Source organism: Panthera leo, chromosome A3 (genome assembly GCF_018350215.1).
Source record: "Panthera leo isolate Ple1 chromosome A3, P.leo_Ple1_pat1.1, whole genome shotgun sequence".
NCBI lineage: Eukaryota > Metazoa > Chordata > Mammalia > Carnivora > Felidae > Panthera > Panthera leo.
Window position 1 is genome coordinate 59336539 of NC_056681.1, and position 25264 is coordinate 59361802.

Below are 25264 nucleotides of genomic sequence, written 5' to 3' on the forward strand. Positions count from 1 at the left end.
CCAGGCAGGGGCATAGGGGGCCTCCAGCCTTATTTGTAACACTTTCTTTCCTTTACAAACACTCAAGTAAGTACAGCAAAACTGTTAGAGCCCAGAATCTGTTTTTGTTATTTTATTCTTTGTACTTTATGTTTTAAATATTAAATTATTTTTAAAAGCTAAACGAAAACTAGTGAAGACAGATATATTTACTAAATATTCAGACACATGTTGAATTTGTCACTTAACCACATTTTCTCCTGGCTGGAAAAGTGTTTACCATCCATTTCCAAGTGGTAAGGAAACTGCAGTTAGTAGAAGTCAGGTAGAAAAAATAAATAAAAACACCAGGGTGCATGTATGTGAGTGGCATTATTTGTATTTTGTCAGCTTTTATTATAAAATGGATACATGCTTGCTGCAAAAGTTTTTCTTTAATGTATAGATGTACAAAGCAAAAAATAACTGCTCTCATCCTCTCAAGGTTGTATTGTATACATGTATATATATGTTTATATGTGTATATAATCACATACCTTCATATATGTAATTTTTTTACAGATAGGGTCACACATTCAGCTTTGCAACTTGCCCTTTCTGTTTACATATAAATTGACATTTTGAATCTATGTTATTGGCTTGCCCTTCAGCACAGAGTTTTATTTAAAAATAAAAAAAATTTTTGGACTTCAGGGACATTTATTAACCCCCCCTGGTCAGTATGTTTAAGTTGTATGTCTGTTCAAATGCATGTAATGCTGTGATTTATAAAATGTGATTTTATTTGCAAGTAATATTGAAGTCCTAGTAGCTTTTAATTGTTTTCTAGACTCAGGTAATAGATATTAAATATATAACTACTCTCACGTGGATATTGGAGAAATATTTTGAGGTTGAAATTGGGGGCCTCAATCCTTTAAAGAGCTTGGAAACTCTCAGATAAAGGGTTGGGCAAGGTGCCTTCAAAAGTACCTTTCAGCTCTCCAGAGTTTTCCTGGTAAGTTTCTAGGTGGATGTAGTCATTCAGCAAATAATGGTGGTTGACTTCTTGAGCGCCCGGCACTATTCTAGTCCTTGGTGTACTTAGGGGCGCTTACATTCCACTATGGGAGCATATAGTGAATGACTGAAACATTCAGGCTATAGTGGGTGCAGTGAGGGAAATGAAACAAGGCAGGATGATGGAGAGAGGCTTTTGGGGGGTTCCAACAGGGTGGGGGGTGAGGGAGAGCTGCCTTCTCCTCTGCTGTGCACTGGGAGGGGAGCAGGCCCTGCTTATTTCACATTTATAGAATCCCAGTGGCCAGTAGAGAGCGCTCCCTTTCACAGTGACTACCCTCAGGCTCTGTGGCCTCCAGGGAGGCCTGCAGCAGGACAGAGGGTCATTGGCAGGCTTCAGCCTGGTCTGGGCAGCTCTACTCAAGACATCGGTGAGGGCCTGTGGTTTTATACACCTCAAGAGTACATTTTTTGGCAGAGGCTATGGTTTATGCACTCTTATGCAGAGGCTATGGTTTATGCACCACTTATGCAGAGGTTATGGTTTATGGTTTAAACTCTCCATATCTGCAGCCCCCAATCAGAGTCCCCAAGTGTCTTGGGCTATCCCTGCCATTTCATCCTGATGGGGATGAGAAGGAGGTGGGGGCCTTAAAACTACCCTTCTCCTGACCTGATGCAGCAGCCAGGCTTTGGGTAGGAGAGGGCAGTCTCATTCAGTAGGAGTCTAGTTGAAGTCACTTTTGGAGTTGAGCGGGTTTGAAGTAAAATTGCCATCTGGAAGAAGACATTGGCCGATGTAAGTTGTAGAGGAGGTCTGTTGGCATGCTCTGTCTCAGAGGGGTCTCACAACACACTGGCAGGAATACAGTGGTGGTTTTATCCTGACAGATAAGAAACTTGGGTAGACTCTGGAAGAAGAGAATAGACCTATCCCCTACCCCCACCAACCCCAGGCCTGGGTGAAAGAGTAAAGCACTCCTGGCTTGAAATTAAAATCCAGGACTTAGGAAGGTAGGCACGGCATCAGGATAATGCAGGTCTCACTATTCAGGTAGCCCAGATGTAGAAATCTGAGCCACTTGGCTTCCTGGAGAGCAGGTGATATGACCCTTCATTTTCACGTAAGTCTGTTTATTCATTATCTCCCTACTTTTATATAGAGGTGAGCTCAGTGGGCCGACTCAAATTAGATCCCTTCAGAAGGTTAGTTCCCATTAGAAAGACTGAATTCTTAAGCCATAAAAACCTCCCAAGTGCTGGCTTGATGTCTGGGGAGGGTGCTCAGGGGCCAAAAGTATAGCTCTGATCAGAGTAGGACACCACGAGTGGGCAGTGCCAGGAGGTTCCCCTGCTCTGCAGAGCAAGCGTGTGTATGAGGGAGGCGGCCCCGGTGGTTCCTCTCCTCTGTATCCACTTGTCCATAGCACTTCTCTTAGTAAAACATGGGTTGCAAGCCCCAGGCCACTCAGCCCTGGGACCTATTCCTCAGCCTCCAAGACTTCATGAAAACTGGTGTAGGGGAGCAAATGCCTCTCTGTTCTGGTTGCTTACCTCCTCTCTGGTACTTGTCTCCTTTCTTTTTACTCCCTCCCCAGCCCACACTGGCTCCTCTGCCTCTCTGCCATTCTGGAGTGCTCCCACTGTGACCCATGGGGATGGACCCCTCCGAGCATCACTGTCTTGGAGGGACAAGATCAGTGGACTCAGGACTGCAGTGCCCTATGCTGCTGGGCACAGTCTGTGCCTCACTTGTTCCCGGAAGAGAAGGATTAGGAGCTCGAGTCCTCTGGGATGAGAGTCTCACCTTTCTTTTCCTGTCTCCTTGAGACAGGCCATGTTGTTGCTTTCATTTCTGGCCACCAAGAAGGCTGTTTGCAGATTGAATTGGAAAGTCACAGAGGGTCAATTTATGTTTATAGAGGGACTGTTATGGGCCACTTAATCCTCATGACCACTCTGGAAGGAGGAGGACCCTGTCTCAGAGGTGGGAAGTCAAGGCTCAGGGAGGTTAAGTGACTTGCTGAGTCACAGAGCTGATGAGTGGTGGAGCCACCTAGGGCTCTCTGCTTTGTGCCATGCTGCCTCAGAAGAGAAGGACTAAAGGAGAAAGGAAGATTCAACCAAGGCAGGCCAGCTGGCTTTAGGTGATTAGAGAGGGGTTGGCATGCCCCATGTTGGGTAGTGTAGCCAAATAAAACACAGGACTGCCAGTGAAATTCAAAACTCAGAGAGGCAACAAATAGCTTCTCGAAGTATAAGAATATCCCATATAATATTTGGGACATATTTCTACTAAAACATTATTCACAGTAGTGCCCCCTTATCTGCAGTTTCACCTTCCGTGGTTTCAGCTACCCACGGTCAACTGCACTCTGAAAGCAGATGATCCTCCTTCTGACAAATGTTCAGAAGGTCAGTTAGTTGCCTACCGTTATGTCACTGTGCCTACATCATTCACCTCACTTCTCCTCTCCTAGGCATTTTATCATCTCACATCATCACAAGAAGGGTGAATACAGCACAGTAAGATACTTTGAGAGAGAGTCCACATTCACATACTTTTGTTCTACTGTATTGTTATAATTCTTCCACTTTATTATTAGGTATTGTTGTTAATCTCTTACTGTGCCTAATTTATAAATTAAAGCTTCCTATAGGTATGTATGTGTAGGAGGAACCATAGACTATCAAGGGTTCAGTACTATCTGTGGTTTCAGGCATCCACTGGGGGGCCTTGGAAAGTATCCCCCATGGATAAGGGGAGACTGCTGTATTCCTCATCTGAAATTCAGATATAACTGATTGTCCTCTATTTTTATTTATTTAATCCAGCAACCCTATTTGATGACCTCAGGAAACACACTGACTGGGTCTAATGTGTGATGAGCACTTGAGGTTGACAGAGGGTAGCTCCTGAGCCACCCTGTAAAGACATGGGCTGCATGGCAGATGGTCAGTTCCCCATTGCAGGATGTATTCAAGTATAGGCTGGATAACCACTTGGTAGAGGGAATTCAGGTTTCAGATGCCTGGTTCCAGTGAAATTCTGGGAGGTAAGTGTTGAGACAAGCAGGAGAGTTGATTACCTGGGTCCTCACTGAGCTCTGTCCCAGCTGGCATTCAGAAGCTCTCTGAAATCGTATGTCATCAGCACCTTGTTGAGAGGACCTGTTCTCCCTGATGGCCTCAGTCAGCTAGTGAAAACCAACCCAGCCCACCATGGTTTCTTTAAGTGGTTTGGTTTGGCCTGAAGAAGCACTGTTAAAGGTGAAATGAAACACCCTTTTTTTGTCTCTCTTGCCAAGAATTGACTGTGACTTCCCTGTTCTTTATGTGTTCCCTGCAGCAAAGTGTGACTTCTGTGACCTGCTAAGGATTGACATGCCCTGCATCACTCCTCAGACAGTGATAGCATGAAAAACACCCACCCCCAAGGTTCTGCGCAGACTCTTGCAGGCAAGTGAATGGAGAGAGAGAGAAGCTCCAGTGTTCATTTTTACTGTTTTAGAGATTCTGTAGGTGTGGCTATGTTTATCTTGTCAGCATGTCCGGATTTTACACAAGGCCTGCTTGTAAGTGCCTTACTATGGCTTCTGCCCTCTGCAGATTACCACAGCAAAGGTCTGGCCCTTGGCACACCTCCTTCTGCCCACCTGCTTCCAGGCCTTGGCTGTCACTGGGCACCAGGAACATGTTCTGATGTTAGCTTGGGCCAGAAAGGAATCAAGAGGCAAATCTGCAAAAGCTTATCATGTATTCCAAAAACAAACAGAAATGGCTCGTTTCCATTAGAGTGTTTTACATTTTTTTGAATTATCAAATCGATAAGTTCATATTATTAAGAGTAAAATTAAGTTAAATACTAAGTCAAAATACCCTTGTATCAATAGAAAAAGATTTTCAAATATTTGTATTGATGCTACTAACTAAAATCACCTGTTCTTTTTATTACCTTTTGTTTAATTGATTTATTTATAAGTGCCAGGTGCATTTCACTTTTGTTTTCCAGGAAGAATTACTGAATGGCTGACATTTGACAACATGCACCACCAGTGGCTTCTGTTGGCCGCATGCTTTTGGGTGATTTTCATGTTCATGGTTGCTAGCAAATTTATCACGTTGACCTTTAAAGATCCCGATGGTAGGTATGCTTCCTTGTGGGATAGATTTCAGCTAATCCACACAATGCTGTGGTACTGTTCCTGGGTACATGCACAGATGACCTTTGTCACAGAATCAAAAGAACTTTAATGCCAGAGGTGACCTTGGAGTTCACAGCATCCAATTCCTTCATGTTACAGAAGTGCAGGAGAGGAGGTGGAAATGGACGGAAGTCTCTTCCCCTGTATCTCCCCTGGGGCAGGTGGAGCATACTTTGTCTTTGGGCTTCCTTGGTGACCTCTTCCCAGCAATACCATTCTCTAGAGCATCTGGTAGGCTCCAGGCTTGGGACTTCCCCCTGCTTCGTGTCGTCATGAGATGCTACCATGACTGACCAGCATCTCTGTGTTCTAGTTGGTGCTGTGTGCTGGTAGCCATGTGTTTGAAAGTCACCTTCAGTGTACTAGAAGGAAGGTGATTTAAATATGTGTTGGGTAGTCTTTTTTTTTTCTTTTAATCTTTATTTATTTTTGAGAGAGAGAGCTGGGGAGGGGAAGGGGTGGGGGGGTACAGAGGATCCGAAGCAGGCTCTGTGCAGACAGCAAAGAGCCCTATGAGGGGCTTAACTCATAAACCGTAGGATCGTGACCTGAGTTGAAGTTGGACGCTTTAACTGACTGAGCCACCCAGGTGCCCCTGTGCTGGGTAGCCTTTGAGGACTTTTTGATTCCCCTTACTTGACGTAGGTGTTCAGATGAAGACATTAAGTGCACCAAATCCAGCCTCAGAAGAACATATTTTAGTTTATGCCCTTGACCTTTGCTTACCTGGTCATCAGTGGTTTTTTTTCTACAAATTGGACATACTCTGACGGCTCCAAGATTGACCTGAGTACAGTGAGGCTCTCTCTGTGATCTGTGAGGTTGCTGGGTGTATGTAAGGAGGTGCACTGATGGTCATCTTGAACCCCAAGGTGACTCCTTCCATGGCAAAGTGAGGCAAGACAAACAGGAGATGTTGAAAAGACTCATGAGCAGATTCAGGGTGGCCTGACAACATCTGCCTAATGAGGAGGATGCTTGTGCACATGGGTGTATACGACATCTTCACTTTGCATAGCCCTTTACACATCATCCTGCAGACAGCAGCCCTTAGGAAAGGGAGATCAGGAAAGTATCCGTTCCAGCTGTTTTCCCCACTTACTCCTGGTGGCTGCATGAACTGTGCCATCTGTGTGGCCAGCAGGTTACAGGGCCCTGCTCCAGCCCACAGAGCTCCCGGCTATGCTGAGGGCTGCCCAGCGCCCCCTGCCCCCCATTCTCACTCACTTGCTCTCGCTCTCTCACTTGCTCTTGCTCTCTCACTCTGTCTGTAGGGGAACAAGGCTGGAGGCAGATGTGCAGGCCTAAGAGGATGGCCCTGAAATTGACCCTAAGAGGTGGTTCTCAGCTCCAGTGTTTGCACTCAGTAACTCAGCTCCTTCATGCTCAGGCCTGACAGGCTGTCATTACAGGTGCCACCTGCACCTTCCAGGACCTCTCGTGAGAACCTGAGAGGTTTTCACAGCCTCGGGAAGGCTGTGTTAACTGCAGATATCTGAGGTGGCCAAGAGCATCACAGTGCATTGTGGATAATCACAGATAATCATGGTCCATACCGGGGGCCTCTGTCAGAACAGCAGGTGCTGAATCTTGGGGCGTCATTGGAATCTGAGACAATGATCTCAGCTTGACCATTTGGATGTTTCTCCAGCTGCTCCGGTATAGTTAAGTGTACCTGTGATGGAGAGCCCTCCTTCAGCATCAGAGGAGTGGTTCTTATCCTGTGGCACATTAGAACCATCTGTGGGACTTTGTAAACCTTTCTCTGCTGGCCCAACCAGAGACCAAGTCAGTTAGAGTCTCTAGGAGTGTGACCCAGGGGAGAACTGCAAATGTAGAAAGAGAGGCAGATGCTGAGGATGTGAGATCACTGTGAAAACGGGTCCACATCTACACATTTTACTCCTGATTCCCTTAAATGTCACCTAGTAAGTTAGAAGGCACTTTCAAAGGCAAGTCAGGAGGTTAAATTGTTTATGGTTTATTTTGTTTCAAAAAGTAGGAGTATAGGTAATATATTTTATGAGACACAAAAAATAAGTTGTGTGCCTCGAGTTGTAATATTCTCTGGTAGAATAGCCTCTGAAGGACATGTCATTCCTCAATGGTATCTGATAAGCGAGGTGTCATTCCACTAGGATGTGACAGGTTTCATGCTGAATGCTTTCAGAAAATTGTAGAAGCTCTAGAGGGTTTTGTGAAGTGGAGCAAATAGTCGAAGGGATAGAAGGTGAAACCTAGAGGGAAGGATGAAAGGCTTGAGGATTTTAAACCTGAAGGAAAAATCTGTTTGGTGCTGTTCAAGTATTTTTTGCACCCTTGGATGTTTGGTGTGGTTGCTGTGGTTAGTGAATGGGGGCGCAGGGGTGCTGACCACTTCTGGTGGGGACCTTAGAGGCAGTGCACACTTGGCCCCACTGCCCCTCCCCCTCCCCCCAGGAAGCCTGGCAGACTGCCTGGGAGGACAGTGTCAGCCCCACAGTGTGCAGGGAACATAAAGTGAGAACCCTTTGTTTTCAGGCCCCAAACATAACCCAGCCTTTCTTGAGCACACAGAACCTTACCTGATTGTCCCTAAATGCCTGGGTGGGGTCACGAAGACAGATGTTCACCGGCTTTCTGAATGAAGGAAAGGAGCTCCCATTGCTGGGTGTCTTCCAGTCTGGGTGATTGGGCAGGGATGGAACACCCACGAGAAGTCGAATACACAGCCTCTTGGAGGCTGTCAGTGAGGGCATCTCCTGCCACTCTAGGGTTCCATGGGTACAGACAGAGCATTTGTCTGGGGAGGCATTTAAACCCACTGGTGGATCTTGCGGCTGTATAGGAAACTGAATGAGGTTTGTGAACGTGTGACCGAAAGGGGTTTTCTCATGTGCTGGAATTTGTTTCACTCATGTTCACAGTGTTGTGGCTTTTGAACCAAAAGCACAATGTGAAGTATCATCACAAAGAAATAACTGACAACACAGTGCTCTCCTATATGACGAGGTTCTATTTTCTGTAAAGCAGATGGCACATCCTTGGTGTCAGCGTTCAGGGAGCTGATTGTAACTCTGGTGTTTGTGGGGCTGCTCCTTCTGGCTCTGACCTCTGGGAAATGGTGCTCTGTTCCAGAATCTGCCAGGGGACGAGTGTGTTTTCTTTTTACTCTCCTGTTCTTAATGATTTCCCTGCCACTTAAACTGATAGGAAGAGTGAATTTGTCTTGAAACACTGTTTAAAGTCTCACTTACCTTTTCAAAAAAATAGTTTTCTGGTCTTTCTTCAGCTCAGCAAGGAAGCCATGGAAATATTTGTGGAAATGACTCATCCTTGGTTAAAAAATTTCAGCGTCATACTGATCTAGGTTCAGGTGTTCTAACTGGACTGTACCACAAGAAATAAATCCCATTCAGTGACAGGAATTTGATGGCATGGTACAGTGAGACTTGAAACAAAAAACGACATCTTTGTGAATCTGGTGTGTGTGTGTAGACACTGATTTTTCTTCTCACTTCAATTTGACTTCCTCTTCCAATCTTTTGCCTCTGCTCAGCCCTTCACCTTGGCTGTTAGTCGCTTAAGGGTAGGGTCCGTGACCTGAACATCTTTGCGTGCCTTCTGCCTGCGTGTGATGGACAGGTGACTGACGCTGGGTGGCTGATGCACAGTGTGGTCAGGGAGATGAGTGGATGTGATCACTTCTAGAAGAACAACGGGGTACATCATTTGGCATGTTTAAAGACATTTTATAAAACATTGTAAATATAACGATGCCTGTAACAAAAGTGATCTGATGCTTTATGAGAACACTTGGCCTTACCTACAGGATCAGAATCCTTGATTCTGGACTTAGAGGCTTGTTCCTAAAGGTCAGGGTGGAGAAGGAGACTGTCCCTTGATCTTAGTGAGGATAATAGCATCTGTGAAAACAAATGGTTGTTGACAGAGCAACAGAAATAAAACAAATCCAAATGTAAACTGTACTATCAGTTTTATTTGAAGCAAATATCAAGAAGTTTAAAATTATAAAAATGATAAAAATTGGTGGATGACTGACTGGTGTTTGTGGTATTGGAAGGCAAGATGTTCCACAGTTGCCAAAGCTCGTTCTGTATGCTTCCGAGTGTGTGGAACAGGTTGCTTCAGAGATTCATTGGCAAGTCAGCTGTTTAGAATTCAGGATGCATTGTCCCATCTGAAATGTTATTAAGGAAGCTTAGGATTCTGCAAAATCCATTCAACCTGTGGCAGAACTAAGCATTGCGGTGCTAGTCTTAGAAGACACTGTCAGAACACGAAGTGACCAGATAGGCATAGAATGTGAATTTTCTTGTCAGCATGTCAGTGCCCAAAGATGACAGGTTGCAGAGGAGGAGGGTGGATAGAGGCTGGTCTCTTGGAGTCCTTGGAGTGCATTCAGGAGCTTTGGGGGCTGAAGGCACATAGACAGGGCTCTTTGACCTTACTGCAGGTACAGACGAGCTCCTGCACACAGCTTTGGTTAGGATTGCGTTTTAAATCACATGTAGACAAGAGAAAAGATTTTAGTAGCATTCCTAAAGGTATGTGGCAAAGAGGTTTTTATTGGAGTCCGATAACTCAAAGGCGTGTAACAGATGGGGAGAAGGGATTATTATTTTTGTCAGGTACTTGTAAGATGTTTTTGCCCTCCCTGGGCGAGGAGGATGTCAGCCCATGGTGCATACCAGCAGCAGTGCTTGCCAGGGCCTGGAGGAGGTGTAACAGCCAGACCAGTGCAGGTGGGGAGCTGTAGTCCAGTGTGCACATGTTGCTATTAATGACCCAAGAGGAGTAGGTTTTGATTATTTTTTAAAAGTGAAATAAATGTCCCTTTGTTGATGCTGTGTTATGCTGATTTTTGGACTTTTTTGGTATCTACTTTTTCTCTCTAATTATGTTTTTAGGCTTTGCAAAATTTTTTTAAATGTTTATTTAGAGATAAAGAGCATGCTTGCATGAACAGGGGAGAGGCAGAGAGAGGAATAGAGAGAATCCCAAGCAGGCTCCACACTCAGTGCAGAACCTGACTTGGAGGCTTGATCTCATGACCACGAGATCACGACCTGGGCTGTTACCAAGAGTTGGACACTTAATTGACTGAGCCACCCAGTGCCCCTAGACTTTGCAAAATTTTGGAAGCAAATGTTTCTTTGATTGTAAAGATCTGAAAATTATCTTTAAATTCTACTCAAAGGTTTCCCCCAAATCAGTTTTTTTGTAAATTATTACTCTGGACTAGCATTTTGTAAGATTCGTCTGGTCTAATCTCACTTTCCATGAATTTTTAAACTAATATGTAAATACTGACTTGACTGCTAACTTGGTTTTTTTCTAATTACCCTTTAATTTTGAGATCACTGTAGAGTCATATGCAGTTGTAAGAATGCAGAGTTCTGTGTACCCTTTACTCAGTTTACCCCAGTGGTAACATTCCAGAACTACAGTGCAGAGTTACAGTCACAATGTTGACAGTGATACAGTCAAGATGCAGAAATCGCCATCACCACAAGGATCCCTGAGTTGCCATTTTATAGCCACACATCCCTCCCTCTCCCTGTCTCCCATCCCTGGCCCCCACCCCCCTTGAAAACCACTAATCTATTCTCCATAATTTAAGAATGTTATGTACAGTATGTGACCTTTTGGTTTTAGCTTTTTTTTATTCAACATAATTTTCTGGAGATTCATCCAACTTTAATTGGGTGTATCAATACTTTGTTCCTTTTTATTGACGAGTTATATTCCATGGTATGGATGCACCACTGTTTGTTATCCATATACCTGTTGAAGGACATCTGGGTTTTTTTCCATTTTGGGGCTTTACAAATGAAGTTTCTATAAACATTTGTATATAGGTTTTTGTGTGGATATAAATCTTCATTTCTCTGGGATAAATGCCCACGAATGCGATTGCTAGGTCACATGGTAGTTAAATGCCTAGGTTTTTTGTTTTTCTTTCTCTCTCTCTCTCTTTTTTTTTTTTTTTTGTTTTTTTGTTTTTTTGTTTTAGGGGTAGGGAGGAGCAAAGGGAGAGAGAGAGAGTATTAAGCAGGCTCCATGCCCAGTGTGGAGTCTGACTTGGGGCTTGATCCCACAACCATGAAATCGTGACCTGAGCCGAAATTAAGAGTTGGATGCTCAACCAACTGAGTCACCCAAGCACCGTGCTTAGTTTCTAAAGAAACTGCCAAACTGTTTTCTAGAGTTCCTATGCCATTTTACATTCCCACCAGCCATGTAAATTAGTCAGTGTCTCTACGGCCTCATTATCATTTGGAGTTTTCACTATTTTTTATTTTAGCCATTTTGATAGGTCTGTAGTGGTATCTCATTGTGGTTTTCATTTGTATTTGCCTGCTGGCTAATGACCTTGAGTAGCTCTTCATGTGTTTATTTGCCATTTGTAGATCCTCTTCAGTAAAATGCCAGTTCATGTCTTACCCATTTTCTAATTGGATTTTTTTTTTTTTGGTCTGCAGAGTTTTGAGAATTCTTTACATATTCCAGATACTAGTCCATCGTCAGATATTTGATCCGCAAATATCTGCCCCCAGTATGTAGCTTGTCTTTCCATCCCCTTCATAGGGGTTTTGCAGAGCAAAAGTTTTTTCGGTGAGAGTCAGTTTATCAGGTTTTCCAAAGATTTTCTCCTATGTTTTCTTCAAAGTTTTATTACATTTAATTGCTGATCCATTTTGCATTCATTCTCGAGTAAAGTGTGAGGTTCAGGGAAAGGTTCATTTTTTTGGTCTATAGATGTCCAGTTGCCGGAGCATCGTTTGTTGAAAGGCCTTTCCTCCACCTAACTGATTTTGTACTTGTGTCCAATGTCAGTTGGCATATTTGTGGGGGCCTCTTTGTGGGGCCTCTGTTCTGTCTCGCTGATGTGTGTGTCTGTTCCTCCATAAGAATATGCTTTAACCTCTCTGTCTCCTAGCATACAGTGCGAAACAGGAATTTCTGTTGCTGACAGCCGTGCCAGATGTGGGGAAGTTACCCGGAGAGAAGCACTTTCCTGAGGAACTGAAGGTGGGCACAGCAAGGCAGAGGGCAATGAGGAGCAGAGCTGCTTCTCTCCAGTTTCACTGTGGTGTCTTCTTTCCACCTGCTGTGGCCCCATTGGGTCCCCTTGTCGCATGGGGACTAGCCTCCCCTCTGCTCATGTCAGCTGGTTTCCTCTAACCATCACTTTCTGCTTCATAGTTGTGACTTCTGTTACTTCTGCACCTTTCTGCTCATCTTTTTTAGCTTCTCTTTGGAGGTGGCATGGTCACATCTATTTTTATGTTCCTCACAGTGCTTTGTACATCATGGATCCTCTGTAAATGTTGATTGTGTTGAATTCCTGACCAGCTGAGAAGGAGCCTTGGCGGGGGAATGGAGGATGTTGGGCAAGATCAGGAGAAAACCAAGACAATGGGAAAAGGTCTCTGACCCAGAATCCTGGAACTTTAAAGTTAGGAGGGGGTATTGGACCAAGGAGCAGCTAATCTCCCCTCCAAGCACTATGGATAAGAGAACCGAGTTTAGGGAAAAGGCTAATCATCCCGAATCATCTGGGCATTAGTGGCAGAGCCCAAGGCTGCCGACTTCTACTCAGCACTCTTCTTGCTTGACATTCTGACTCCCAGGTCTTTCTCCTCAAGCTCCTTTTACACAAAACTTCCTAATCGTTCCCCAGCCAAGATGAGGAGCATACTCTTGAGATCCCCTCTTACTTCCTAACACCCATTCCGTGGTTTGGTTTGCAGTTATGCCAAAAGAAATGAAATGGGTAGACCGAGCTAGAAGACATTTATCAGCCCAGAATTTAACCATAGAGAAGGAGACAGTTCCTGTCCTTGATTTGCACAAGAAGGACAACAGATTAGAACCTGACAAAGTCTAGAAAGTGTGCACCTGGTTAGAGTGAAGTACTTTTGGAGTTTGCAGGTTGTAGGACACTGATTGATTCGTCCGGTCTGCAGAACTCCCTGAAGCAGACCTGGAATGTTGCTTTTAGGTTGAGGCATTTCCAGGGCAAGGGAAGAGAGTGGATGGACCACAGAGACAGGAAACCAGAGAAACCTGAAGGAAATAGGAGAGTGGCCTTAATAGAAGGGGGTAAGGAAATAAATGTTTAGTTACTGGCATCAGTAATGACACAGAGGTGGGGTAAGAGTTTCACAAGAGAAATGCAGTGCTCTGAGACCAGGGTGCTGGTAGGATGCTGTGACTTGAAAAGAACAAAAGTGACCATCCTGGGGTGTGGCACTCTTAGGGGACAGAGGAACACACTTCCTGCAAAGGCTGTTGGCCTGCACGACTAATTGTGGTTGGAAATACTGCACCAGAACATGCCCTGCAATTCACAGAAGACTTTACTGAGTTTTAATCTTACCCGTCCTCAAAAACAGCCCTCTGAGCCATAAGTATTTTTATTCTCATTTTGCATTTGGAAAGTGTGAGGCTCAAGGAACAGAGCCAGTGTATCAGGGACAGCAGGTAGTGGGCGGGGACTTTCAGCTACATGTCCCCTGTCCCCTGCACTTTCTCGCATCAAGGGGTGTGAGGGAGTGGGGAACAGTGGTCAGACTCAGTGCTCTGAGACCAAGAGTTATTATGTTAAACTCAGCAATGTCTTCCCAAAAGAAAGGTGACTTCTAAAGGTGATCAGGTTGTGTAGCTCACCTTTAAGAGTTTATTTTGCACAGTTGTCGAGTGAATATTTTGTACACCTGAAACTAATACGATGTTGTATGTTGGTTATACTTCCAATTTTTAAAAACTGCAAAAGAACGTTTATTTTGTGCTAAATATAGCTGAATATTTGAATGGAAAATAATGTCAGTCATTAAAATTGGTTTAGTATAGTTGCAAAGGAAGAAAACAGAAAACCATGCCAGTCCATAAGCTCCATTGAATGAGCAGTTGTCTTCCTTTATATTTAATGCTTAAGCTTGAAGAAAAGCAAATTTGAAAAGGAGGAAGATTTTCTGCAGTTTCTTGAGAACTTGTTTGGAGGTGCTGCCCTGCGATGCATTGGTCTTGAGTGTCATCCGTGATCCAGGTTAGATCTGAGGTTTAAAGCAATTGGAATAGAGTGAGGAGAGGAGACAGAGACTGTGTCGATAAGTAAGCAAGAGTTGGGGTCAGGGAGGGAATGAGGTTAAATTAGACTCCATTTATGAAAGCACGAAGGCAAAGGCCAGGGGGGTGGGCTCGTGCCCGTGCTCCCTAGGGAGGAAGACAGGTCCCTGGGAAGGATCAGAGCTGGGTAAGTCTGCAGGTGCCCGCTCTCACTTCTAGAATGTCTTGACCTCAAGAAGTAGCCATTAGGAATTCCCAAGACACTCTTCCCTTCACCAGGGAAACCCAGGAAATTCAGTCAAACCTGTGAGAAGGGATGTCAGGGAGTTTGGTTATGGCAGATCCATGAGGGAAAGCAGAGAACTGGTGTGGTGGGGTGGAATCCTCAGTTACAGTCTTTCCAGTGTGTTCTCATGTGTTTTGGAAGGCTATATCTCTCTCCCCCATTTTACACCTGACTTAGTCCCAGGGGAGGACTCGTTGTTACAGCAGCCTCATAAATGATTGCTTTGGAAACCTAGTGCATTTTAACAGATAAAAGGCCATTTTGGTCCATTCAATAAAGTTAATTTAGGGGACCATCTGATTTGAATTCTTGGAAGAAGTTCTGTGTAACTTAAAAGGAATGAATAGACAATAAACAGCAACAGAAACATTTCAAAATGCTGAGGAAAAGAGCCACAGTGGAGGTGGCCAAAGGAGTGGGGTTGGCAGAAACAGACTCTTTATTCAGAACTTCCTTTCAGAATGCTTCTTGGGAAGTCAGGAGATCTCTGTGGGCAGACATTCTACCGTGATGTGAACAGGGAGGGGGTAATAAGTCACTGAGGACAGGGTGTCACTGAACTGCTGGCATATTCCCTCTGCCTGCTCTGTCTTCCTCATCTCCTACCCCCCAACACACACTCAGGGCATGTACACCCTCATGTACATGGACAGTGCCATATATTCTTACTCAGCTGAGGCTTTCCCCGTGTCTCCACAGAACACTGAAACCAGCCAAACACAGAGTAAAGACTCGATAAATACTCGTCAAACAGTTGACTCTCCTGAGTGACGGAGCAGTAGAATTTTGAATCGAGTGTTAACAAAAGCCATTTTCTGTTATAGATATTCTGTTAGGTTCTAAAGCGGTCCCCAAAAGTGTATGTCATAATTTGGAACTTGAGCTTTTTCATCTTTTTTGTTTTTTTAAGTCCACTTGCTCTTAAGAAGGAAAGTCAAATGAACCCATTTTGCGTCTGCTTTCCTTGCCAACCATACTGACTCATATCTGATTTATTGGGCAGTGGAAAGGCCCTGTGGCCAATTCAGGAAGTGTCTAGAAATAGTGGTTGTCATTCTGTAGAAAAGGGGAGGAAGGAAAGAAGAAAAGGGTTCATAGCTGGTAAGAAAGGGACAGGCCAGCCCTGCAAAGAAATTCAGGGGGATCTGGCAGAGTTGTGGCTTTTAGTTAGTGAAGATCATGCTGAAGAAAGACAAAAATGTGCTATGTTTGTAGAGCTACCTTTGGATACATAAAGTAACCCAGATGTGGTAGAAACCCAACCACAGAGGACTTGGACCAGTTTTCTAGAACCTCTTAGAAGTCTTTATAGGTGCTCCCCCCCACCAGGCAATAGTTTTAATTCATCTTTTTTATGAAGAAGTAAGTTATGTTCATTTTGTATTTTAAGGAAATAGCCAGCATTAAAAGGAAAAAACATCAGCTACGGTCCATCACAATCCGTGGCTCTCTTCAGTCACTATCAGAAGTTTTATTATGTTTCCTTTTTTAAAAACATTCATTGAGGTATAACACCTGTATGGTGTAAAACTACATTTCCTGAATGTCAAGCACATGGTTATGTGTCTTAACCTGCGTTGAAGGAGAGGGGGCGGGCTCTGCACCCTAGTGGTGTGAGTAGTGTGGGAAGTGTAGCCGCTGTGAGCAAATGGTGGAGCACACATCAGCACTAGTTTCTGCTGGAAGGAGTCCTCCCACCTAGTGGGAAGATCCATGTGAGCTGTGGGGCGAAGTCTGATCCCAAAACCCCTGCCCACCTCCTAACCTAGGGCTCCTAACCTAAAATGACTTTCTCCCTCTGTTGCACATGGGCCTAATCCCTGCCCCCGTGTCCTGAGGAAAAAAAGACATTTTCTGAACAGGATTACAGATGGCTCCCTGCCTTCCAGGCAAATCAGCCGTGAGACCCACGCTGATGGCAAAATTTGTAACGTGCTGGAACATGACAGAAAAAAAATCCTACAGGCACCCAGGTATTAAAAATGGGTTGCCTGCAAAGAGTGGCAGTCAGGTGGGCCGCACGTGCACCTCCCTGCAGCCGTCGGTGCCAGCCTGAGGTGTCCTAGGGACGGTTTTCACCCTGAAGACACACTCTGTGTGTGAAGGCTACAGAGGAACTGTCCTAGCTACACACAGACTGGGAATGATACTGTTTCTGAGAGGAGAAACTACTGAGAGACCTACTTCAGATAACTCGGAGGTGAACAAAACAAACGCTTCCGAATCCAGACGGCATATGATAAAAAAAACAACAGCCACAGCGTCCTGGTGCAGCTTGCACCCCAACCTCAGAGGCCCAGCCGGAGGCCGTGCCCGCAGCGGTTCCCGTGGTCCTGGGCTGGTCGTAGGCTGCCAGTGCGCCCACTTCCGCTTGCTCCCAGGCCCGCTTTCCCGGCAGCCGGGGGGATCTCTGGACCCATGCTCACGCGGATGTATTCACCGGGTGGGAGGACGTGCCCTGACACCTGCCCGCAGTGTCCACGCCTCGGGTACAGCTGACACCGCTACCGCGCAGAACTCGTCCCCTTTACTTAAACCACAGTACAGGGAAGCTTAACCGCGTGCTTGTCACGGAGGAGGTGGAATAATGGCTTTTGCATTTTTAAAACACACTGAGTTAATTTAGTTAATAATTTAATCATGAATTTTAATTAAACTGTTTTACCAGTATACCAGAGGGTCTTCCAAACAGCCAGCACGTGTGTTGATGACTGGTCCTTAGGTACAGATCACATACGTACACTCAGAATTGAGTGGAAGGAAGTGCTAGGGAGCAGGAAGGGGGCAGAAACTGGCCTTCACTAAGATCCCTGAATGCAAAGTACCCTGCTTGTCCAAGAAGCTATGGGCCACAATGCTTGCCATCAGCCAAGTGTCCGGCGGCTCACCCACTGCTGCCTCCTAGGTCTGTGCAAGCTGAGGAGGAAGAAGCATCTTCATGTCTCTGCTGAGCTTTGGTCTGGCACATCCATGTAGCCTGAATCCCGTGAAAGTGAATGGTACCTACAGAGCTCTGCTCTTCCTATGAGGTCAGGGGGCAGGGCCTCCCCGGTGGCTTCTATTTTCTATTAACAAGGCCCTTGTGCCTCTTTTGCCTCCTTGTTACTTGCAGCCGACCGGGAAAGTGCTTTCAGACAGCCGGCTTGTTCAACCCCTGGTCTATATGGAGCGCCTGGAACTCATCAGAAATGTCTGCAGGGATGAAGCCCTGAAGAATCTCTCACACACTGCAGTATCCAAGTTTGTCCTGGACCGGATATTTGTCTGTGACAAGCACAAGATTCTTTTCTGCCAGACTCCTAAAGTGGGCAACACCCAGTGGAAGAAGGTGCTGATCGTGTTAAACGGTGCGTGCAGCGCCTGGTGGATGTGTGTGGTCAGTGGACAGCAGGGTTTGCCTGGGGAGGGGCACTGTGGCCTGGGCAGGGGAGACGGAGGAGGACTGCAGTAAGGAGCTAAGGGAAGGGACAGTTGTCCTGGAGGGGCTTCTAACCTTGTAGTCAGTTCTCTGTTGTTTTCCCTGTTGAAGTTGTACTTTAAAAGTTGGTGGTTTAAAAGTTTTAGATACTGAGGTTTTCAAAGGGCCCTGCCCACGGCCAGAATCTCCTCACTTTCCACAGTGGAATCCCTGTCTCAGGCAGCCTGCCTACCCCCAGGTTGACCCCTTTTCTTCTCTTCAGATGCGTTGCCTTGCTTCTCATCTGTTGCTAGTTCTGTCCTGATAAGTCGAGGCTCCACACTCACTGCCCTCCCAGCTGTCCCTCTGTAGTGGGAGGGCCTGCACCCATGCCTGGGAGGGCTGCCCCCTTCACCCACAGATTAGGTGTTCTGTGCCGCTTGGGTAGAAAGAAAGCATCTCCATTTTACACTGAGCTTCCATAGTCAGAGGATTCAATTGACTTGCTTTAGGAAATCGGATCTTTATTTGGGAACAAATTAGATCATTGAAAAGTGACCTCATACATTACAGGTTTTGATTACTCACAATTCTCTTCAGATATGTTTGTTTAAACTCCAATTACCTTGAGTAGGTCCAAGATAAATATGGGCTCTGTTAAATTCAGCTTCAAAAGGAAATCATTCCAGGACCAGGAATCAGCCCTCAGAGCACTGTGGGAGGTGGCCCTGGGGTCTCTGTCCTCTAGCTCACATCTCCTGCTGTCCTCAGAGTTGTGGGTCATTTGGCCTTTTCATGGTTGTTTGGGGGAGAAAAGGGAGACACTTGCTTCATTTTATAGTGTTTAATGTGCTTCTTGAGTCGTCAGAATGTTTGATTTTTGACATCAAAGATTGAGGTTACAAATCAAATTTAAAACAATAATTACACAAATGTCTCACAAATCTGCCAGCACAAGTGTAAAGCATCAGACTTTAAAGAAGTAAACACCAATTTACAAGGGCAGGATAAAAATGGAGGCAGGTTTGCCAGGCCATAAAATAGAGGATGGTTCCGGTGGCTGTCTTCAGTGGTCCCTGGAGACACCTGCATGGGGACAAGTACTTGAGCAGGTCCCGGCACACATCCTCAGAGCTGGTTCTTTCATTGTCCCCTCAAGAGCAGACGTTCATCTTGCTCATTTTATGGTCATCCATAGCACTTTGCGCAGAGTTCTGGACTGGCACTTACATATCTGGAGAAGGTATAAGTCAAACAGACAAGGCAGTGGCCACTGCCTAGATGGCCCGACAGAGATCCTTCCCTGCTGGACTCCAACACAAGAGGATTAACACAAATAAGGATGGAAGGTTTGCAGAGGCCTGGCTGGAACCTTCATGGATAATGACATTTTGTTTCCATTTGGCTAAATAGAGAAAAGAATGAAAAACCTACTCAGTCCACCAGCTGAGGACGGAGTGTACCCAGGGTTTCTGCTCTGCCTTCTTAAACCCTCCTTGTCCTCCTTGTCCTTTGCTTCAGATATATCACACTGCTCCCACAACAGTGGCCAGGTTTTCCTAGCACCAGTCAGCTTTGCCACTTGCCAGTCTGGGACATGGTGAGGTTGCCTAGGAACCACCTTAGGCCTGGGGATGTGGGACTGGGAGAGCCAAGCCCATTGGGAGTAATGGGCTCCCCACCCCGGCCCCCGACAGGGCCTCAGGCACCAGTATGTTTCACAGTGCCACTCCTCTGGCTTTTCCCCCGCAGTTTCAGAGTAGAATGAGTATTGCTTGTTTTAAGAATTCTGTATGCATACAGGGATCTTTTTTACATGTCAGATTTAACCTAATTTAGGTGTGCTGCCAGGAGTAGGTATTGGCAGTGTCCCTCCCCTTATCCCCCCACCCCCAACTTATCTATTGGCTTATGGATTACCAGAAGCTTTTCTTCACTCTCTCCTCTTGGCACAGCAGTTGGAATTCAAAGACCTAAACTGAGATTTAGGGGATGGACTTGTGGGGAACATGGGGCCCAAGTTAAGAAACCATGCATCCTCCTTTACAGGTAGCACTGGGGTGGCCAACCTGTACTCCCTTGTTTCCTTACCAGGGGCCTTTCCTTCCATTGAGGAGATCCCTGAAAATGTGGTTCATGACCACGAGAAGAATGGCCTCCCTCGTCTCTCTTCCTTCAGTGATGCAGAAATTCAGAAGCGGTAGGAGAGGTTCCTAAGGGGAGGGGGATTTTTGTAAAATCCAAGGCCCAGTTCCCTCCTTACCATGCGTATCAAACTGCTCTGAGGACTACTGGGGGCTTTTGGTTTACTTGGGCGAGAGGCCACTGAGCATATGCTCAGAGTTCAGTGCATTTAAAGTCACAAACCTTTATGAGAATTTCACAATGTTTTCTCCACTCTTACCTTCCTGCGGTCCATTAAAACAAAGGTTACACAATTTTCTTAGTAGAAATGAGTAGTTGTCTTTGTTCTGCTTTGGTCCTGTTAAATTTTATGGATTCCTTACTTAATAGAACCTTTATGTCACAGGAAAGGGATTTGCATTACAGGGGATTCCCACTTAGTTTTTCATTTTCTTCCAAAGGTATTACACCTGCTTCTGTCGTAGCTGCCCTAAGGAGAGGGGTGGGGGATGGACCTGACATAGGCAGAGAGAGACAGACCTCACTGACCACAGCAAGGATGGAGACTGGGCATTTTAAAAATCACTTAGCTAGTAAATTGAAAATTTCTTTTTAGGGGCACCTGGGTGGCTCCGTCAGTTAAACGTCCAAATTCAGCTCAGGTCATGATCTCATGGTTCGGGAGTTCGAGCCTGGAGCCTTGTTTTGGATGCTGTCTCTCTCTCTCTCTCTCTCTCTCTCTCTCTCTCTCTCTCTCTCTCCCCCCCCCCCCCCACTTGTGCTTGCTCTCTCTCTCAAAAGTAAATAAACATTAAAAAAATTTTTTTTTTTAAATTTCTTTTCATTAGCCAAGAAATGACCCCATAAAACAAAGCTTAAAAGGAATCAGAATGTGTAAGCAGCAAATAAATGTCAGGGCACCAAATGAACTCTGACCTCCCTTACTTTTCAGCCACTTGATTTTCATTGCTTCTGGCATTGTTTGGTCTTCCCAGTTTGCACAAAACCTGTAGAATGCAGGTGTTAAATGCCAGATCAGAGAGCCTCCTGGGTAAGGGTGTCTTGCTATCCTCCTAAGCACTGATCTCATGGGAGCTTTTGTGAGAAAAGAGGAGTTCAAGTGTGCAGAGCACTGAGCGCAGTTTCCTGCATGGAGTAAGCACCATAATTACCTCAGTGGCTGATGTCGTCATTGTTCCATCAGCACCATTACAGGCCCATCATGCTGCCACCACTGCACCACCCCCGTCACTATTGGCAGCTCCCCTGGGCCGCCTTCCTGCCAGCTGGAGCCTGCAGCCTTGTTCCCCACTTCTCTTACCTGTCCCCTGCTCTGGCTGTCCTTCCCCTGGCAGTTGTGAATTGACTTATACAGATGGACCCTAAAGTAACTTTCTCTGGCCTCCGCTATTCCTATCTCACTCAGGGTTCCTGGCCTTATCAGTTCTCTGCCCAACAAGACTTTTAAATGTCCTTGAAGTTTTGGAATATTCGAATATCTATTCAGATAAATAGATGTCTTCACAGTGACCTTCTCGGATGAGGAGTCCTGTGGCCTGGGACAGTTATGGTTTCTGAGCCCCCACTTCCTCACCGTAAGATGGGTCAGTAGCAAGATCTGCTTCCAAAGGTGGCTGAGTGGATTCAGAAGTGCATGTCACTTACTCCTCACAGGAGTGCGTTCTAGACATGGTGGCGGCGGCTGCAGCAGGGACCCTCCCCTTTCCCACCTTGCCCTGGTTACCATCAACAGCATTGACCTAACTGCTTGTTTATCTTCATTTCCTTCCTTAGCTTGAAAACATACTTCAAGTTTTTTATCGTAAGAGATCCCTTCGAAAGGCTGATTTCTGCATTTAAGGATAAATTTGTTCACAATCCCCGCTTTGAGCCTTGGTACAGGCATGAGATTGCCCCTGGCATCATTAGGAAATATAGGAGGAACCGGACAGAGACCAGGGGCATCCAGTTTGAAGATTTTGTACGTTACCTGGGTGATCCAAACCACAGATGGCTGGACCTTCAGTTTGGGGACCACATCATTCACTGGGTGACGTACGTTGAACTGTGTGCACCCTGTGAGATAAAGTACAGTGTGATCGGTCACCACGAGACCCTGGAGGATGATGCCCCATACATCTTAAAAGAAGCTGGCATAGACCACCTGGTATCTTACCCCACCATCCCTCCGGGCATTACCGTGTATAACAGAACCAAGGTGGAGCGCTACTTTCTGGGCATCAGCAAACGAGATATCCGGCGCCTGTATGCACGTTTTGAAGGGGACTTTAAGCTCTTTGGGTATCAGAAACCAGACTTTTTGCTAAACTAATGTGTAGAACTGTGAATTCACATCTTTGTTAGACCAGAGGCTAACCAGGTGGGAGATGTGGGCACAGAAATGACACGTCCTCCATTCCATTCCTACTGGAGATGCCGCAGTCCCCCATGGACCTGTGCATGCCTCGGCCAATGAAGCTGGACCCTAACCGTTATGACTTAGTTTGGACATAAGGTGCACTGAGGGCCCTGGCAGCTTCCCCCTCGGTCCTCTCCCCTGTCAATGCCATAAGGCCTTCGCTCTCCTCAGAAGGGGAAAGGGACTAAACATTTGTAGTCTGACAGTCTGGGAAGAAAAATTACATGGTGTAGGAGTCATTTCCATTTCCTTCAGTTGTGGAAGAGGCAGATACACAGCTCCCTGAAGGGTGGGGTCCCGCCTGTCACTGGAGGGTTGCAAGACTAGCACCCAGCACTTTTAGGAGAGAGGGAGAAGCTAATGGTCCGCAGAAGTCACATGGGGCTGATGCAGGATCAAATCTGAGTAATAAAATTACACCTCTGGCTTTCGTCCTAGCGCTGCTATAATCACAGGCAAACCGTTTTTCCATGACTCTCTTGTTCCTGTGAAATTCAGAGGTGACCCAAAGGTACTTTTCAGCAGTTCATCTTTCCAAGATCTGTGCCTATGTACTTCTAGTCCATATTTCTGAACTGCCTGCCAAACACTTGTCTCACTCAGCCCAAGAGATACAACTTTGGAAAGTGAGGGGACTATACATTCTTTCCATCTGAGAAAGGGAACATCTCTGGGGGCCTTATAGGGCACATAGCATGGGGGAAGGGAGAGCTGCTTAGGTTTTGGCACTCCAGCTGCTGTGGATTTGAGCATGTCCATCCTCTTTGTCCCATCCTGATGGACAACACCCATCTCTAGGGCCCCCCTCCGGGACCAGAGGCAAGTGTGGGAAACTTGCCAGCACTGCAGAATCAGTGCAGTTTACACATTGCTGTTTCCTTTCATCTCTGCAAAATGCTCATCACTGGACCCATTTCTGATAATGCCATCATCCTGAACTATAAGTTGGATACTCAAGTTCACCAGCAATAAAATCCTGGGCCAAGGCAGCCTCCAGTAACACATCTTCCAGGCACGGAGGAGCAAGCCACAGCTACTATTTCAGATGTCAACTGACAATGAGGGCTCTTGAGATTTAGGATAGTTTCCCTGTGAAAAGTCCTAAGTGCCCGACTCTGCACAGTGCCCATGAACCCTGCTTTTCTTCCAGGCAGCCTCAACCTTCCCTCTCTCAAAATGGCTTCCTGAGTTTGTAAATGTGAAAGTAAAAGAAAATAAAAAATATGTGCCAAATCTAACATGTGCTGCGGTTCCAGGGGAGGTGCTCCATGGCCACACATGGTCCTTGAGACCTGGTGACAGTGATAGGCAGCTCAGGCCTGCTTAGATGGCTGCTAGGGACAGGACTGTGGAAGGGAAGCACGGCTAAAGTGTGACCATTGGCAACATTGATGACAGGCAGTGTGGTAGCCTTTCATCCTCAACTGAAACACAAAGGGTGTAACAGGAGTTATTTTTCTGTAAAGTTTTAGCAAAGTCTTGTTAAAGTCATTTCATACCTAATGAGCTGATTACCTCTTTTCTATTTGAAACGTTATAGTGTGAATAGTAATGTATGAATTTAAGGCCTTAAAGTTAGTCCTAATTTAAAAAGATAACGTTTTCTTTCTTAAACAAAAGGTTGGACACCTGGGTGCCATCCCCCACTTCTGGCATTTAGATTTAGGTCATTTTTCTCTAGCATTTGGTTCATTTTCCTAACATATTTTGCCAAACAGGTGGAGACCATTACCACAGCATCTCCTGGGCATTTCACAGTATGTCCAAAACCTGCACTCCCACAACCATCCCTACCCTCTGGGGCTACTGACCCTGCAGGCCCCACTCCCCCCCCCCCCCCCCCTACTGAGGCCATCTGACTTCCTCTCACCTCCAGAGCCCACTGCCTCCCCTTCCAGGCCTAGAGCAGGTGCCCATGCCCCTGTCTCCTGAAGCAGTTTTTCCCTACACTGCTGCTCAGAGAGGGCTTTACAGAAGCATCCTGGGGCAAACCTGGTTGCGTCCTTCCAGGCAGCGCCCAGCTCTTGCTCGGGACCTCCTTCCTCAGAAGTCCCAATCAGCCAGGTCCTCTTCCGCCAGTCACTACTGCAGTGGGCGGGACGGGGTCAGTTGCCCTTGTGGGGCAGGGCTGGGCAGGCCAGGATGCTTGTAGGGTGGGGCCAGGGGCGGGGCCAGGCCAGAGTGGTGCCACCACTGCCCTGGGAGCAGAGACGGGGGAGGGGGGGCCAGAAGGCAGCCCCTGGGAAACGTCTAGGTGAGAACACAGCAGTAACATTAAGCCTGGAGTTAAACAAGAAGCCACTGTGTCTCCCAGAAGTGGTCTTAAAACAGGGAGGGCAATACCTAAATTTAAAAATTTAATCATAGTAGGTTGATTTAATAGGCTTTTATCTTCAATTACTTTCTCTTATTGGATTTCTCTCTAAACACTTTGTAGTTTTATTGGTCTTAGCCCTGAAAACCATTATAGTGATGTGTCTAGAGTCGAGATGAAATTTGATTTTCATGGTGGCTAACTGCACAGAAATCCGGCAGATTACCACATGCAAGGGACTCAGCCTGTAACTCAGAGGTTCCTCAGAGGAAGAGCCTCAGACCAGGGAGGGGTCCCCGCAGGTTCCCGGGGATGTTGGTCTCCCATCCCCCACATTTGACACCTCACCCTAACCATACCCTGCTTCCCCCCCTCTAAACCCCAGCATGGCCTGTTCAGCCGGAATCTTCAGAAGCAGGACACAGCAGAAACCTGGATTAGAACAGGGGAATAATAAAGATGGCAG

At 46.0% G+C, this 25264-nt stretch overlaps 1 protein-coding gene across 4 annotated transcripts in view; it reads left to right on the plus strand.

Moving 5' to 3' along the window:
- The window catches only part of CHST10 (carbohydrate sulfotransferase 10), a 30099-nt gene extending 6382 nt beyond the window's left edge, over positions 1 to 23717 (plus strand). For 3 of the 4 annotated variants that reach the window (XM_042931987.1, XM_042931986.1, XM_042931988.1), the window contains 6 exons: positions 4328 to 4437; positions 4991 to 5122; positions 12127 to 12218; positions 17657 to 17891; positions 20036 to 20141; positions 21860 to 23717. In XM_042931987.1, the coding sequence (XP_042787921.1) occupies positions 4395 to 4437; positions 4991 to 5122; positions 12127 to 12218; positions 17657 to 17891; positions 20036 to 20141; positions 21860 to 22397 (1146 nt within the window). In that variant the 5' untranslated portion in view covers positions 4328 to 4394 and the 3' untranslated portion in view covers positions 22398 to 23717. Of the gene's footprint in view, positions 1 to 4327; positions 4438 to 4990; positions 5123 to 12126; positions 12219 to 12486; positions 12616 to 17656; positions 17892 to 20035; positions 20142 to 21859 lie in introns of those variants that run through there. The other variant, XM_042931989.1, reaches the window with a different exon arrangement.
- Positions 23718 to 25264: the final 1547 nt, after the last annotated feature.